The following is a 12,361-nucleotide window of genomic DNA, read 5'->3' as shown; positions in this document are numbered from 1 at the left end:
CTGCGGGCAACAGCGGTGGGTTTGTGCCAAAAAGCGGGGTCTGGAGCAGCTGGATGGACGTGTTTCATGTGCCACATGGCCCGTCCCCTGCGAGCATCGTTCCAAGGGGATCATAGACCGGGACACCCCACAAACCCCGATGGCAGCGGGTGCTACCGATGCCTTGCCGCAGGCTGCCGGGAGCAAACCACCTCCTTTATTCACTATATCAAACCCAAGCCCTTGTTTTTTTGGGTCTGACTCCCCCACTTGGGGTCCCTCGCTGTGGCACTGCCCAGTCCCTTGCACAGTCACTGCTCTCTCCCTCCTTTCCTCCGGTGATGGAAAATTTCTATGACTTTTTGACTTTTATCCAGTTGTTTGGGAGCGAGGAAGGGGCCGGCGCCGCGCACAAACATGTCTATGTATAAACACTGGGGACTGAATAAGGAGCCGCTGGCACCGGACCCTCCCCCGCGAGCCGGGTGTCCCCTCTCCCGCCGGGACCCCAGTGCGGCGCCCCGTGTTCGGTGACCCAGAGTCGTCCCTGCGGGGACACAAATATTTTGGCTTTGTTTAAAAAAAAAACCAACACACTCAAAAACAACAACACTAAAAAATTCCCCCCCCCATGCCGAGCCATCCAGCGGCGGCGCGTGACGTGTTGGCACACAAACAGTGCGCACGGGGATGGCGCTCACCCAGCCCAGGGCTCCCGCGCCGGTCTGGGATTTGCAGGTGACACGGCCATGCCCTGTGACGGGGACGTGGAGCGATAGGACTTTGCTCCCAGCGCCGCTCCCCACCCCGGCTTTGTTTCCTGTCACTCCCCGGCGCCGCTTCACAGATCGTAGAGAAACCCCCATCGAGCACGGGGTGGGTGCCCGACCCCTGCCGCGGGGACACCCCACGCCCTGACCCCCAAATCTCCCCACAGCTAAAACCTTGCTCGTGTGGGGCGTGTGCCACCACCTCCCTCCCTGCTTGGCTGCTCTGGGTGTTCCCCGCTGAGAAGGGAGAAGTCGGGGCTGTCACCCTCACTGCTCACTGTCACCTCATCCTTGCTCTGGGGCAGGAATGATGGTGTGACCCTGTCAAACCCCACGGCTCTGATCTCTCCTCCTATTCCCCAACCTCAAAGTCTTCCAAAACAGGGTTATGCCCTTTTTTTTCTTCCCCACCACTCTGCAATAAGCAGCAATTTTGAGCTGATTTCAACAAAAAACCCCTCAGATTAAGCTCAATTTTGGGGGGGAGAATCAGAACCACAGAATATTCTGAGTTCAAGGCAGCTTGCAGGGATGCCCCCTGCCCTTTCGCAGCCACATTAGCAAGCCTGCGTCCCATTATTTTTTAATACAGGCATTTGTGTGGAGCAGGGAGAGGCATTTTCCTGCTGAGCAGCTGTGTAAATGTCACCACATTGCGGCCCGGCGATGGAGGCAGCGATAGCCCGGGAGGTCCCAGCTGGTTGGAGGTGGCTGTGGCGGGCAGTGCTGGTGGGGAGGGTGCTGCCGAACGGTCCCGGGAGGGGCTGAGCCGGTTCCCTCCGCTTTCCTGGCGGTTTGGTCTGTGAAAAAACGAGAGAGAGTCGATCTGCCTGCGAAGAGCTGGTAAACATCGGGGGAGCGGAGCTGGGAGAGGGGGCGTTGCTTTTGGTCCTGTGTTTATCGCTGCACAGCCGGGCAGGCTGCTTGCTCCGGGATGAGCCTGCACGGATGCGGGAGGGGGTGGTGTGCTGTAAATAGGGGATTTTGGGGGGTTCTCTGGTTCTTATCGAGTTGTCCTTAGGTCAACTCTGGCCGCCTGCTTGAGCAAAATATGTTTATGCTGCAAACCTCCGGCCGGCTCTGCTGCCAAGTGGGCAGGGAACGCGTGTGCTGATAAGAGCGCTGCGTCCTCCCCTTCCCGATCACCCGATACCCAGGGAAGCGCACGGAGGCGGCCTCCCACCTCCCTACACCCTGGATTTATGATTTCTTTTACTATTATTATAAAGTTTTCGTTGAAAAGAAAAACAACCACGATTCAATAGCTGCGGCTTTGCAGCTGCCAAAGCCTGGAAAGCTCTGGCCGTGCCAGCATCTGAGCTGCCCCCGGGGCTGCCGGCCCTGAGAGCAGCCATCCGAAAACGTTAAAACTGCAGAAACAAAATGCTTCCTGCCATCGCCCGAGCGTCCCTGTGAGGGTAGAAGATGGTTTTCACCGTCTTCTTCCAGCTCACGTGCTGGGACAGGCAGCATCCCAGCGGGATTTTGAAGTGAGCTGAACACCCAGTGCAGCCCCAGGGGCAGCTCCGAGTCCTCCTCGGTTTGTTAAATATTCAGTTTTGGTGCTGCTTGAAGTCGTTTTCCCTCCTTGGGTTTGGAAACAGTGCTGGCCCGGGTGAGCCTGTTGCAGGCAGATTCGGGCTGACGTGAGCAGGAAAGAACCGGGGCGGCCGCGGGGCCTGTTTGCGAAGTAGAACCGAGTTGTTGTTGTTGTTGTTGTTGTGACACCGAATGGTTGCAAAACGCCGGCGCTGAAATACCCGTGACTTTCAAAACAAGCTGAGCCCAGCTGTGGCCGGAGGCTCTTTGTCCAGATGTGTCTGTCTGTCCAGCTGTGAGCCACGCAGCCCCTTCCCTGCTGCAGGATGCCTGTGCCAGCAATGCATGGAGGTTTTTTTGCTGTGAGAAGAATTCCAGAAGCTTTTTTTAGAGAGGAAAAGCCCAAATTCCGGAGCTGCTGAGATTTTACTGCCCCAGGGATCTGCCGAGCATCCCGCCCACCGAGGTTTTGCCAGTGCTGGGGGGGGGTGGATAAAATGAGCTGTTCACCGCTGGGGCGAGACACAGCCTTTGAGTTCTGCTTAAAAAATAAAAAACCCTAAAAAAAATCCCAGGGATCAGTTTGTTTGCTTAGGGATTTAGTCACCTAATCTGCCTGGCAGCGGGTGGCATTGTGGAGGTGGTGACAGCAACGGCTTTTTGCCTGGCAAATAATCCTGCTCTTAGCCATAGCTGATGGTCGAGCAGGGCTCAAACATTCCATTGGCATTGGCTCTTCTCTGGGATGGGGCTCAGGCAGGAGGAAAGCGTGCTGGGTGTGGGGAAAGGGGTGGGAGAGGGATGAATGGGTGAGGGAAGGGACTGGGAAAGGAATGGATGAACGAGCGAGGGAAGGGGTTGCAGGGTTGCAACATTCTTCTTTGCCGTCCATGCTAAAACCAGGCTGTGGCTCTGTGGGGCTGTTTCTCCAAGGATGAGAAACAGGTTAAACTCCTCGATTTGGGAGCTAAACATCTTAATCTGGGGGAAAAATATCAGCCTGGACCCACAGGGATGGACCTCACCTTCCCCGGGGGCTTAGAGGTCCCAAGGGCTGATGTTGATGGGACCATAGTGAACCACTCTAGCTGTTTTATGTTTTTCCTCTGGTGCCATCTGAGCTTGCATCCCCCAAAATCAAGAGGAAATGGCTTCAAGTTGCTGCAGGGGAGGTTTCAGGAAAAATTTCTCCACCCAAAGGTGGTCAGGCACAAGAACAGGCTGCCCACGGCAGTGGTGGAGTCCCCATCCCTGGAGGGATTTAAAAGCCATGTGGATGTGGCACCTGGGAATGTGGTTTAGTGGTGGGCTTGGCTGGTGTGCTGGGTTAATGATTGGACTCGATAATCTTAGAGGGCTTTTCCAACTTTTATGATTCTAGAAAATCAGGGAGCTCAAGGCAAATCCCCAGGCTCCCACCACCTTGCTGCAGCTCTGGCTGCCCCACCTGCTTTCTTGGGATGTGGTGCTGAGTTTTCCACTTGCAGGTAAATCCACCTGCACATGTCCCTCGTGCCATTTACTTTTGGGGACACATGACTGGGACTCTGTGGGAATAGGGAGGGAATAAGATGAGGTTTTTCCCCTTTAAAGCAGGGATGCTCCATGTTTGCCCAGGGAAACAGCACTGTCACTGGTGGTGTGTGGGCAGTGCTGGCACCAGTGGGTGTGAATAGGGGAACCCATAGCTTGAGGTGACTTTGGGATCGATGCTGAACCCCTTGTGCCCCCACCATTACACCCCTCAGCTGGGCTGACCTTTATTTTCCCTGCCGTGATGGCTTTTGGCTGCTTATCCTGGAGTCTGCTGTTGGGTGTAACGAGTTGCCCACCCTCAGGCTGTGGGTGGTGGTGGCTCTCACCAGGCATAATCGATGCCCTGTAGCATGTCTGGGTCCTGCACCCATTTGGATCCGGATGGAGGAGCAGGGAAGGTCATGTCCTGGCTGCAAAGTCTGGCCTGGCAGCTACCCTTGGGTCGCCAGGCTCAACACAGCTCCCGGGGACTCATTTGGAAAACAATCCTGTGAAATTTAAACTAATTAGAAAGTCCCGAGCCACTCGCTCGCACTAATTGGCAGGTTGTGGCTTGATTAGTTTTCCCCGGCACGTTGTTCATGGGCACCATGCTCCTGGCAGAGCACTGGCCAGCTCGGGACATGTGTGGGAAAAGATGCACAGGGCCAACCCTGAAGGCATCAGAGGGGGTGTGAGCGGCACCATGGGTGGGATGGATCCCTGGAGGGTGCCACCATTGGGGGGTCTGCTGTTCCCCCTCCCCAGGGTGTTTTTAATGCAGCAATTGGGACTGTCTGTCCTGCTGTGAACTCATTCCGTGAACCGGAATGATTAACTGGCGTCGGCTCTGGCCCCGAGACGGGCAATGTGTTTACAGCTGCCACCCAGCCGTGCTGAGCCGTGACCCCAGAGCTGTTTCCTTCATTGCTCTGACCCCGGGCTGTAAACAGGGGCCGGGGCTGAAACTCGAGTGTGCACCCGCTCCTGTAACCGGATACTTCCTCCCTGTGTGCCTGGTGTGCTCCGACAGTGAGCCTGGCATCGCCCAAATCCCAACAAAATCCCTAAATCTGATCCCCGCGCCTGGGTTTCTGCGTGGCAGGACGCCAGATCTCCAGCCGATCCCCAGGGATTTGGGGTGCGCAAGAGAGGACACGGGGGGCCTGTGAGGTGATGCGTGGCGGGGAGGGAAGGATGAATTTGCTCTGCCAAGAGGTTGGGAAGCGCCGTGGGGACGTGGGGCTGATGCCACCTCGTGGCTTCATCAGCAGCTGAACGTCCTGGGCTGGGTGAAGATGCCGGACGCTGGTGGGCACGAGGACGGTAGCACAGTGATGCGGGTCCTGAACGGGACCCCCAGCCATGGGAGAAACACCATCGCAGCCACTTCACCTCTGGAGCGCTGGGACTGGCCATAAATCCCAGCCCACCCGTCCCTGGCGGGGGTTGCGAGGTGACCGTGCCGCCCCGCAGCCCCGCGCTCCCGGTGCGGTGTCTCCGCTAGGCATCGGCGTCGTTTCCGCCCGCGGTGCTGGTGCTGCGAGCGCGATTTTGGTGAAATCCTTTGCAAAACACGAGCTAAAAGCAGCAGCGGGGAGGCCGAGCCGTGTGCTGGTGGCTGAGACACCGCGGCGGTGCCTTACCTGGACTTCCCCGTGCTACCAACCCCACGTAGTTTGTAGTTTTTTAAAATTTTTTGCTCTCTCAGCAAGTCAGCGCAGACGCCGCCAGGCAGAGAAAACCACAAATCGCTTCTCATCTCCAATTCTGCCCCAGATAAAGCCCAAGGCGGCAACGTGGCCCCACACGAAGGGGCTGGGGGGGGCCGAGGGATCACCCCAGACCGGCTGTGTCCTCTGCAGCGCCATGGATTGCCCTCGGCTCTAAATCCTTGCTGCAATCTGCCCGGGTCAGGCGAGGAAAAACCATCTCAGCCCTGCTGCTTTGTGGAGTTACTTAATTTTTTAATGTTTGCTTTTTTTTTTTTCTCTTTATTTTTTGCCGATTTTTTTTTTTTTTTTTGCAGGTAGATGGTGTTTGGTGCTTTGCGTCCCATCCCATGGAGGGGATGCTGGTCCCAGCGGTGGAAGCTGGCAGGGATGAAGTTCTGTCTCTCCTCCTGATCCAGCCAAGGAAATACCCTCAGCCCTGGACAGACTCAGGAGCCACCATCCCTTGGTTTTTATTCCTGGTGAAAAATTGAGGCTGGGAAGTGTGTGGCTAAAACCTGGCATGGTGTAACACAGAATCCAGAGACATCGCCTTCCTTGTCCTGGAAACCAGAAAACCCCCTGAAAGTGCTGGCTTGACCATGATCCCATGGGGTGGGCACCCAGCATCCCACACACTCAGCACCCCATTGGACACCCTGTTCCTGCCATCCATCCCTGCTGCTCCAGCCTGGTGATGGCTATGGCACCAACTTCTCCTGTGATGGATTCCATCCTTCCTGGTCCCCGATGATGATGGATTTGTTGGAGATGAGCAGGGCAATGGGGATCAGCGGCTGGCATAGCCCCTGCCTTCCCTCCTCCTCCTTCTCCTCCTCCTCCTCCTTGCTGGGTGGGTGCCCAGTGCAACTGGTGCTGCCAGGCGGTGGAAATCCCACTGGGCTCAGCATCTCCTGCCTGCGGTAGGCAAAGGTCATCTCCTCATCACAGCCTGGCGGACACACCACCAGCACCTCCGCTGGCTTTTCCATCACAAGACTGGGCTGTGGCACATTGGGCTGTGGCACACTGGACTGTGGCACGCTGGGCTGTGACACATTGGGCTGTGGCACACTGGACTGTGGCACGCTGGGCTGTGACACATTGGGCTGTGGCACGCTGGGATGTGGCACATCAGTCTGTGTGGTGGTGTCAGTTGTCTCCTTGCTGGGATTCAGCTCCGTCAGCAGCAGCTCAGCTGGGTTGAACCTCTCCGAGGGCTCCAGGAGGCCTATCCAGGTCTGGCCCTAAGGGTTGGGTGGGTTTGGGGTGGAATGTCCCTTGCCAGGACCATGTGCGGGTGTTTGTGGGCAGCACCTTGCATCTCACCTGGCCCTTCTCGCCGGCAGAGAACTGGATGGCATTGGTGCCCACGGGCTTAGGAAGAGGTGGGAAGAGGAGGTGGCGAGCCCTGGGAAGGGAGGGGGTGGTTAGTGAGGGGTTGGGCAATGGGGGGTGGCCTGAGCTGTGTGGGGGGCAAGGGTGCTGCTGTCACCTCTTTTTGGTCAGGTGGTAGATGGCAGCCATGACGGGGACACTGAGCGAGATGCCCAGGTACTTCAGGTTGGCTCTCCACACTGCTCCCTGAGGACCTGGGGACAGGCACGGCTGGGTGGTGGCATTCCTGTCCCCAACGCCCCACATGGGACACAGGAGACATTTTGGGGTGAGGGCGAGCACCCCATGGGGAGTGGGGAGAGGATGGGATCCCAACCGTTACCTAACGCCTTGGTCTGGAATTTCTTCCAAGCACTGCAGGTCCCCTCGCTGTCCTTTGTCACTTCCCAAACACCCACCCTGTAGGCTGTGCCGGGCTGGAGGTTTTGGAGGGTGTAGTTCACTGCTGTGGCATCAGCTTCACTGTCTGGGCAAACAACAAGTGGGCAGCAGTCTGGCAACTGCCTGGGCAGCACCCTCCTCCTGCCCCACGGGGCTAGAGGAGTCCTACTCACAGGTCATGTTGTCCCTCTCGGCCATGTGGCAGATGAGGTACTTGGCCAGCACCCCAGGACAGGCGGCGCGGGGGGATGGTTTCCACTGGAGGACGACGGCGGCATCTCCGCTGCTGATGTCAATGGGCACGGCCAGCGAGCCTACAGGTAGTGGTGCCAAAAAAGGGGGGAGTGTTTCAGGAACCCCTTTCTGGAGTTAAACCAGGCATAGAGGTGCTGTGCTCCCACACATACCGTCATTGGCATAGTGGTGCCACAGGGCGAAGGTGGCCCAGCCCTGCTCCGGGTCCCAGCCGTGCACAGCAAGGCGGTGACACACCGGCGCTCCCAGTGCTCCTGGGCAGGAACCGGGGGTGCTGGTTAGACCCCCACCAAGCTCTGACCCCAAGTCTGACCCCAGTGGGGGGCTTGGGGTGCTCCCTTGCCTTTCTCCACGTGGATGCTCTTGGCAGGGAATTCCTCTTGGACGCAGACACCCTGTTGGGGGGCTTCTGCCAGGACCTGCTGCTCGAAGCAATAGGCCTCGCCCGGGACTGGTGCTTCCCATTGTGCCGTCACGGTGCTACCGGCCACGCTGACATCCTTGAAGCTGAGATCTGGGATGAAATGGTGGATGTGAGGGATAGCTGGAAATAACAGCTCCCTGAGGGGCTGCCAGGGGAGCTCGGCCCTCCGGTGGGATAGGTACCTCTATGCTGCTCTGCCGGCACGTGGAGCTGTGACGCCGGCCCTGGCCCAGCGGCATTGACAGCCCTCAGCAGGATTTCGTATTCAGCTCCAGACAGGGTGAGGTTGTACTCCCTCACCTCCCACCCCAGCACCACAACGTCCTCCTCGTCCAGCTCAGCACAGCCACACGCTGGCATGTGGGCGTGCAGTGTGTAGTTGACATCCCTTTGTCCCTTGAGGACTGGCTGGGGAGGGAGAGTGGACAGTGTGGGGGATGAAATGGTGGGGGAGACACTCAGGAGGGTCCCCAGAGATGCTGCTGTACCTGCCAGCTCAGCCTCAGCACCCGCTGCCCATGTCTTCCTAGTTTTTCCAGTTGGTGGCTCAGCACTGGGCTCTCCAGGATTTCTGCAGGAGGGACAAGCCTGACTGAGCGATCAATGTTTTTGGGAGCTGGTAGGATCTCACCAGCCTCCCCTCCTCTTCCTTACCCTCAGGAACAGAGATGTTACTGCTCCAGTCACTCCAGTAGCTGCTCCAGGTCTTTTGCCGTAGCTGGACCACAAAGGTGCCATTCCCCTTCAGGGTACAGTTCACTAGAGAGGGGTGGCAGGGTCAGGTGGGAGATGACCCCTCCTTCTCCCATCTTTTGGCTGTTGTGGGTGCTGGGGAGGAGTACGGGGCAGAGCATTCTGCCAGAACCTGGGAATACTCCCAGAAGATGCTTGTCCCCAACATCCCCATAGGCTCAACCAACCTGAGTCATCTTCATCTTTCACCATCACGGTCATACATTCCACCTGTAGAGAAAACTGGGAATGAAGACACCCTCCTAGTAAAACCAGTATGTTACTGGGCCATCAGTGTGATCTGCAATCATCCCAGGCACTGGGAGAAACAAATAGAGGGGACATGGTGGCCCAAGGGATTTCCTTGGTTGGGGTAGCCCCTCTTCAACCCTGGGACCCTCCTGGCAGCAATTGAGAGGAGCAGGGGGTCCCCAGCTGTGGGGGCTTCACTGGGGACAAGCCTCCAGATTTCATCTGTTGTCGTCATTAGTATAATCTGGGATTTTGCCTGTGTAATCCCTTCGAATCACGGCCTAATCCTGTTATGGGAAGCAGCAGGATCCCATGGCCAGAAGATGAGGCAGAACCGATAAGGCAGCGAAACAGATGGGGCACAGCTGGGTTTGGGGGGGAGGACAGTGACATCACTGAGCCCCCACACTCCCCGGGCTGCCACAGTGCTCCCAGCTGTCCCAGCTCCAGCAAACAGCCTTTTTACTTGTGTCCAGCCGCTGTCTCCTGCTCTCCAGGATCGAGCCTCCCGCTCTGCTGGCTGGTCCATGCCAGGGCACTGTGGCCGTGGCACCCGCAGCCTCAGCTGGCCGTCAGTCTTGGAGAAGGGCACCCGTGAGGGAGGTGGATCTGGTTTTTCTGCAAAGATGTTGTTTTGAGTGGTTTTGGCAGTTTTTGGCCCTGGTGCTGGTGTTCAGCCTGGTCCCACAGGCACTTACCGGCCTCGTTGAAGACAAATGTGATATTGGGGGTCCTGTGGACGTGGCCTTCCCAGCTTGCCTCTACCCAGGCCACAACATTGTTTAAGATGTACAGCTTGTGATGTGGCAGTTTGTAGTTTGTCATCTTGTGTGCATCAAAATGGCTACACCCTTTGTGCTGCCAGCTGGGGAGGGAGTGGGCACAAGGTCAAATCCGGGTGAGGCAGGACATATCCCATGGGCTCCCCATCCCCCTCCACAATGCCCAACTCACCAGAGATTCAGGGAGTAGGAGGTGTTGCCAGCAGGGCCGAGAGGTGACCAGGAGCAGTGGAAAGAGTTGAGAGAGTTGCATTTCTTCCAGCAGGAGAAGTTCTGGGCTGTGATGGTGCCTGTGGTATAGGGCAGTGTCTGGGGGCTCCCGCATCCCGTACGCTTTCCCATGCACTGAGGGAGCAGCGCTGTAGCTGTTGCCTGATCACCATGCTGCTCGACTGGGGTATTGGAGCAGCCACATGAGCGATTCTCACCAAGACCCCCCCACTTCCCCCATCCCCAGTGATACTGGTGCTGCTCACCCCAGTCCTGCCTGCTGCCAGCAGGGATTCACCGCCTTTACTCCGTCACTGTGGTTTTGGGTGAGCATCTCCATCGCAGCACCACCTCCCTTGGCCTTATCACCCCCGAATCACTCACTGAAAGTCTTCTGAAGTTATCTCTTATCTCCCAGCACCGCAGCAACACTTACCGCCCACCACCAGTGCCGCCAGCAGCCACCCCAGCATCGCCCACCCGGGGTGTCCCACTCCGGATTCAGAGCTTCCCTGCCCTTCCTGGCTGCCCAATCCCCCAGCACCCAATGAGTGCCCCTCTCAGGCGTGGTGGCAGCCCCGGTGCTCAGCACAGCTTCCCATGCCTGGTATTTCCTCTTCTGCTCAGACCGCGCTGGAGGGCGGCCGTTCCCAGGCAGGTCAGAGCGTGAGACGTGAGAGCCTGCCTCACTTTTACCAGAAACAAAAGAGAAAGCAACGCAAAATATCCCGCTTTTTTGCCGGCACGGCTGCCGGGATGGGGCCGGCCCTGCCCCGGGGCTGCACCTCGTGTCCCAGCTGCACCACGTGCCCCGGCACGGCCAGAAGCGCAAGGTAAGCAAAAGATGAGTCTTGGGGTTTTTGGTTGGGTTGGTTTTTTTGCAAACTTCACAGCGTGGTTTTGATCTTCTGCCTGTAACTGGGCGAATCTCCAAGGTTGGGGTTGTCCAGGTTTTTTTGGGGGAGGGGGGGGTGTGTTTCCAAACCCGGCTGCTGTGCTCGTTCCCAGCACAGCTCATTCCCTGCGCCACAAACAAAGCCCCAGTGAGGTGGGAGAGCACGGTGGCACCGGGGCACCAGCAGCCGTGTGACGGGCGGGTGACTTCGGGACGGTGGAGCCGGGTGGCACCGAGGGCCATGCACAGAGTCCCCTTGTTTCCACAGAAAGTGGCTCCTTGTGTGGTGCTCGCTCGGGGCCGGAGGGCATTGGTGGTGGGAGTGTCTCTGTGCTGGGACAGTGTGGGCACGGCTGGGATGGGTGCACAGAGGGCCCCTGGCACCTCCTGCCTCCCTGTGTGCCCTCCCTGTCCTGCCCACTGGGGTGTGGGTACACACCAAGCCGTGCTGTGCTGAACTGAGCCATGCTGGGCTTTGCTGGGCCACAACAGACAGCAGGACTGGGCTGTACTAGGCTGGACTGGGCTCTGCCGTACCATGCTGAACCAGGCCAGGTCATGTTGTACCATGCCACACTAAGCTGTGCCATGTTGGACCACGCCGTGCCTGACTGGACTGTGCTGTGCCATGCTGGCCAGGCTGGGCCATGCTTTACCATGCCATGCCACACTGGGCTGTGCCATGCCATGCTGGACTGTACTGGGCAGTGCTGCCTCAGGTCATAAACACTGTGCTGTGCTGTGCCAACCAGGACAGACCTGGGCTGGACCACACTGAGCTCCCACCAATGCCCTGCTGTGCCAGCCCCAGGCGGTGTCATGCTGAGCTGTACCAAGCCAGGAAGACTGTGACAGTCCTGGGCTGTCCCATGCTCTGTTGTGCCATGCCATGGCAGAGTCTGCCATGCTGAGATGTGCTGAACCAGGTAGATTGTGCCAGCCCTGTGCCAGCCCCATAATGTGCTATACCATACCATGCCATGCCATGCCAGGCTGTGCCTTGCTGGGCCGTACTGAGCTGTACCAAGGCAGGGAGACTGGGCCAGTCCTGTGCCATGCCAGCTGCATGCCATGCTGTGACAGCCCTGTGCCACACTGTATCATGCCGGCCCCAGGCCAGCCCCGTGCCATGAGAGTCCTGTGCCATGACAGCTGCATGTCGTGTCACGCCCCATGTGCCAGCCCCATGTCATGCTATGTCATGCCAGCCCCACGCTGTGCCAGCCCTGTGTCATGCTATGCCATGCCAGTTCTGTGCTGTGCCAGCCTCATATTGTGCCGTGCCAGCCCCATGCCATGCCAACCCCATGATGTGCTATACTGTGCCATGTCATGCCAGACTGTGCCATGCTGGGCTGCACTGAGCTGTACCGAGCCAGACAGACTATGCCAGTCCCAGTCTGTTCTGTGCCATGCCGACCCCGTGGCATGCCAGTCCTGTGCCACAGGACTGGCATGCCATGCAGTGCCGTGCTGTGGCAGCCCCGTGCCATGCTATGCCATGCCAGTTCTGTGGT

At 58.1% G+C, this 12,361-nt stretch overlaps 1 protein-coding gene across 1 annotated transcript; it reads right to left on the bottom strand.

The window, feature by feature from the left end:
• Nucleotides 1–6,163: 6,163 nt before the first annotated feature.
• On the bottom strand, nt 6,164–10,422 carry IL12RB1 (interleukin 12 receptor subunit beta 1). Its single transcript, XM_029964321.1, is given in 15 exon segments — nt 6,164–6,762; nt 6,845–6,926; nt 7,011–7,107; nt 7,236–7,379; nt 7,468–7,608; nt 7,702–7,803; nt 7,893–8,063; nt 8,156–8,392; nt 8,395–8,544; nt 8,628–8,732; nt 8,894–8,936; nt 9,424–9,575; nt 9,656–9,822; nt 9,912–10,029; nt 10,386–10,422. Coding segments are annotated over 15 exon segments (2,292 nt in total). The 3' UTR covers nt 6,164–6,216.
• Between the last annotated feature and the right edge of the window lie 1,939 nt (nt 10,423–12,361).

The sequence above is a fragment of the Manacus vitellinus genome, unplaced genomic scaffold (assembly GCF_001715985.3).
Source record: "Manacus vitellinus isolate BGI_N305 unplaced genomic scaffold, ASM171598v3 scaffold_107_pilon, whole genome shotgun sequence".
NCBI lineage: Eukaryota > Metazoa > Chordata > Aves > Passeriformes > Pipridae > Manacus > Manacus vitellinus.
This window is presented reverse-complemented; position numbering and strand designations above follow the sequence as displayed.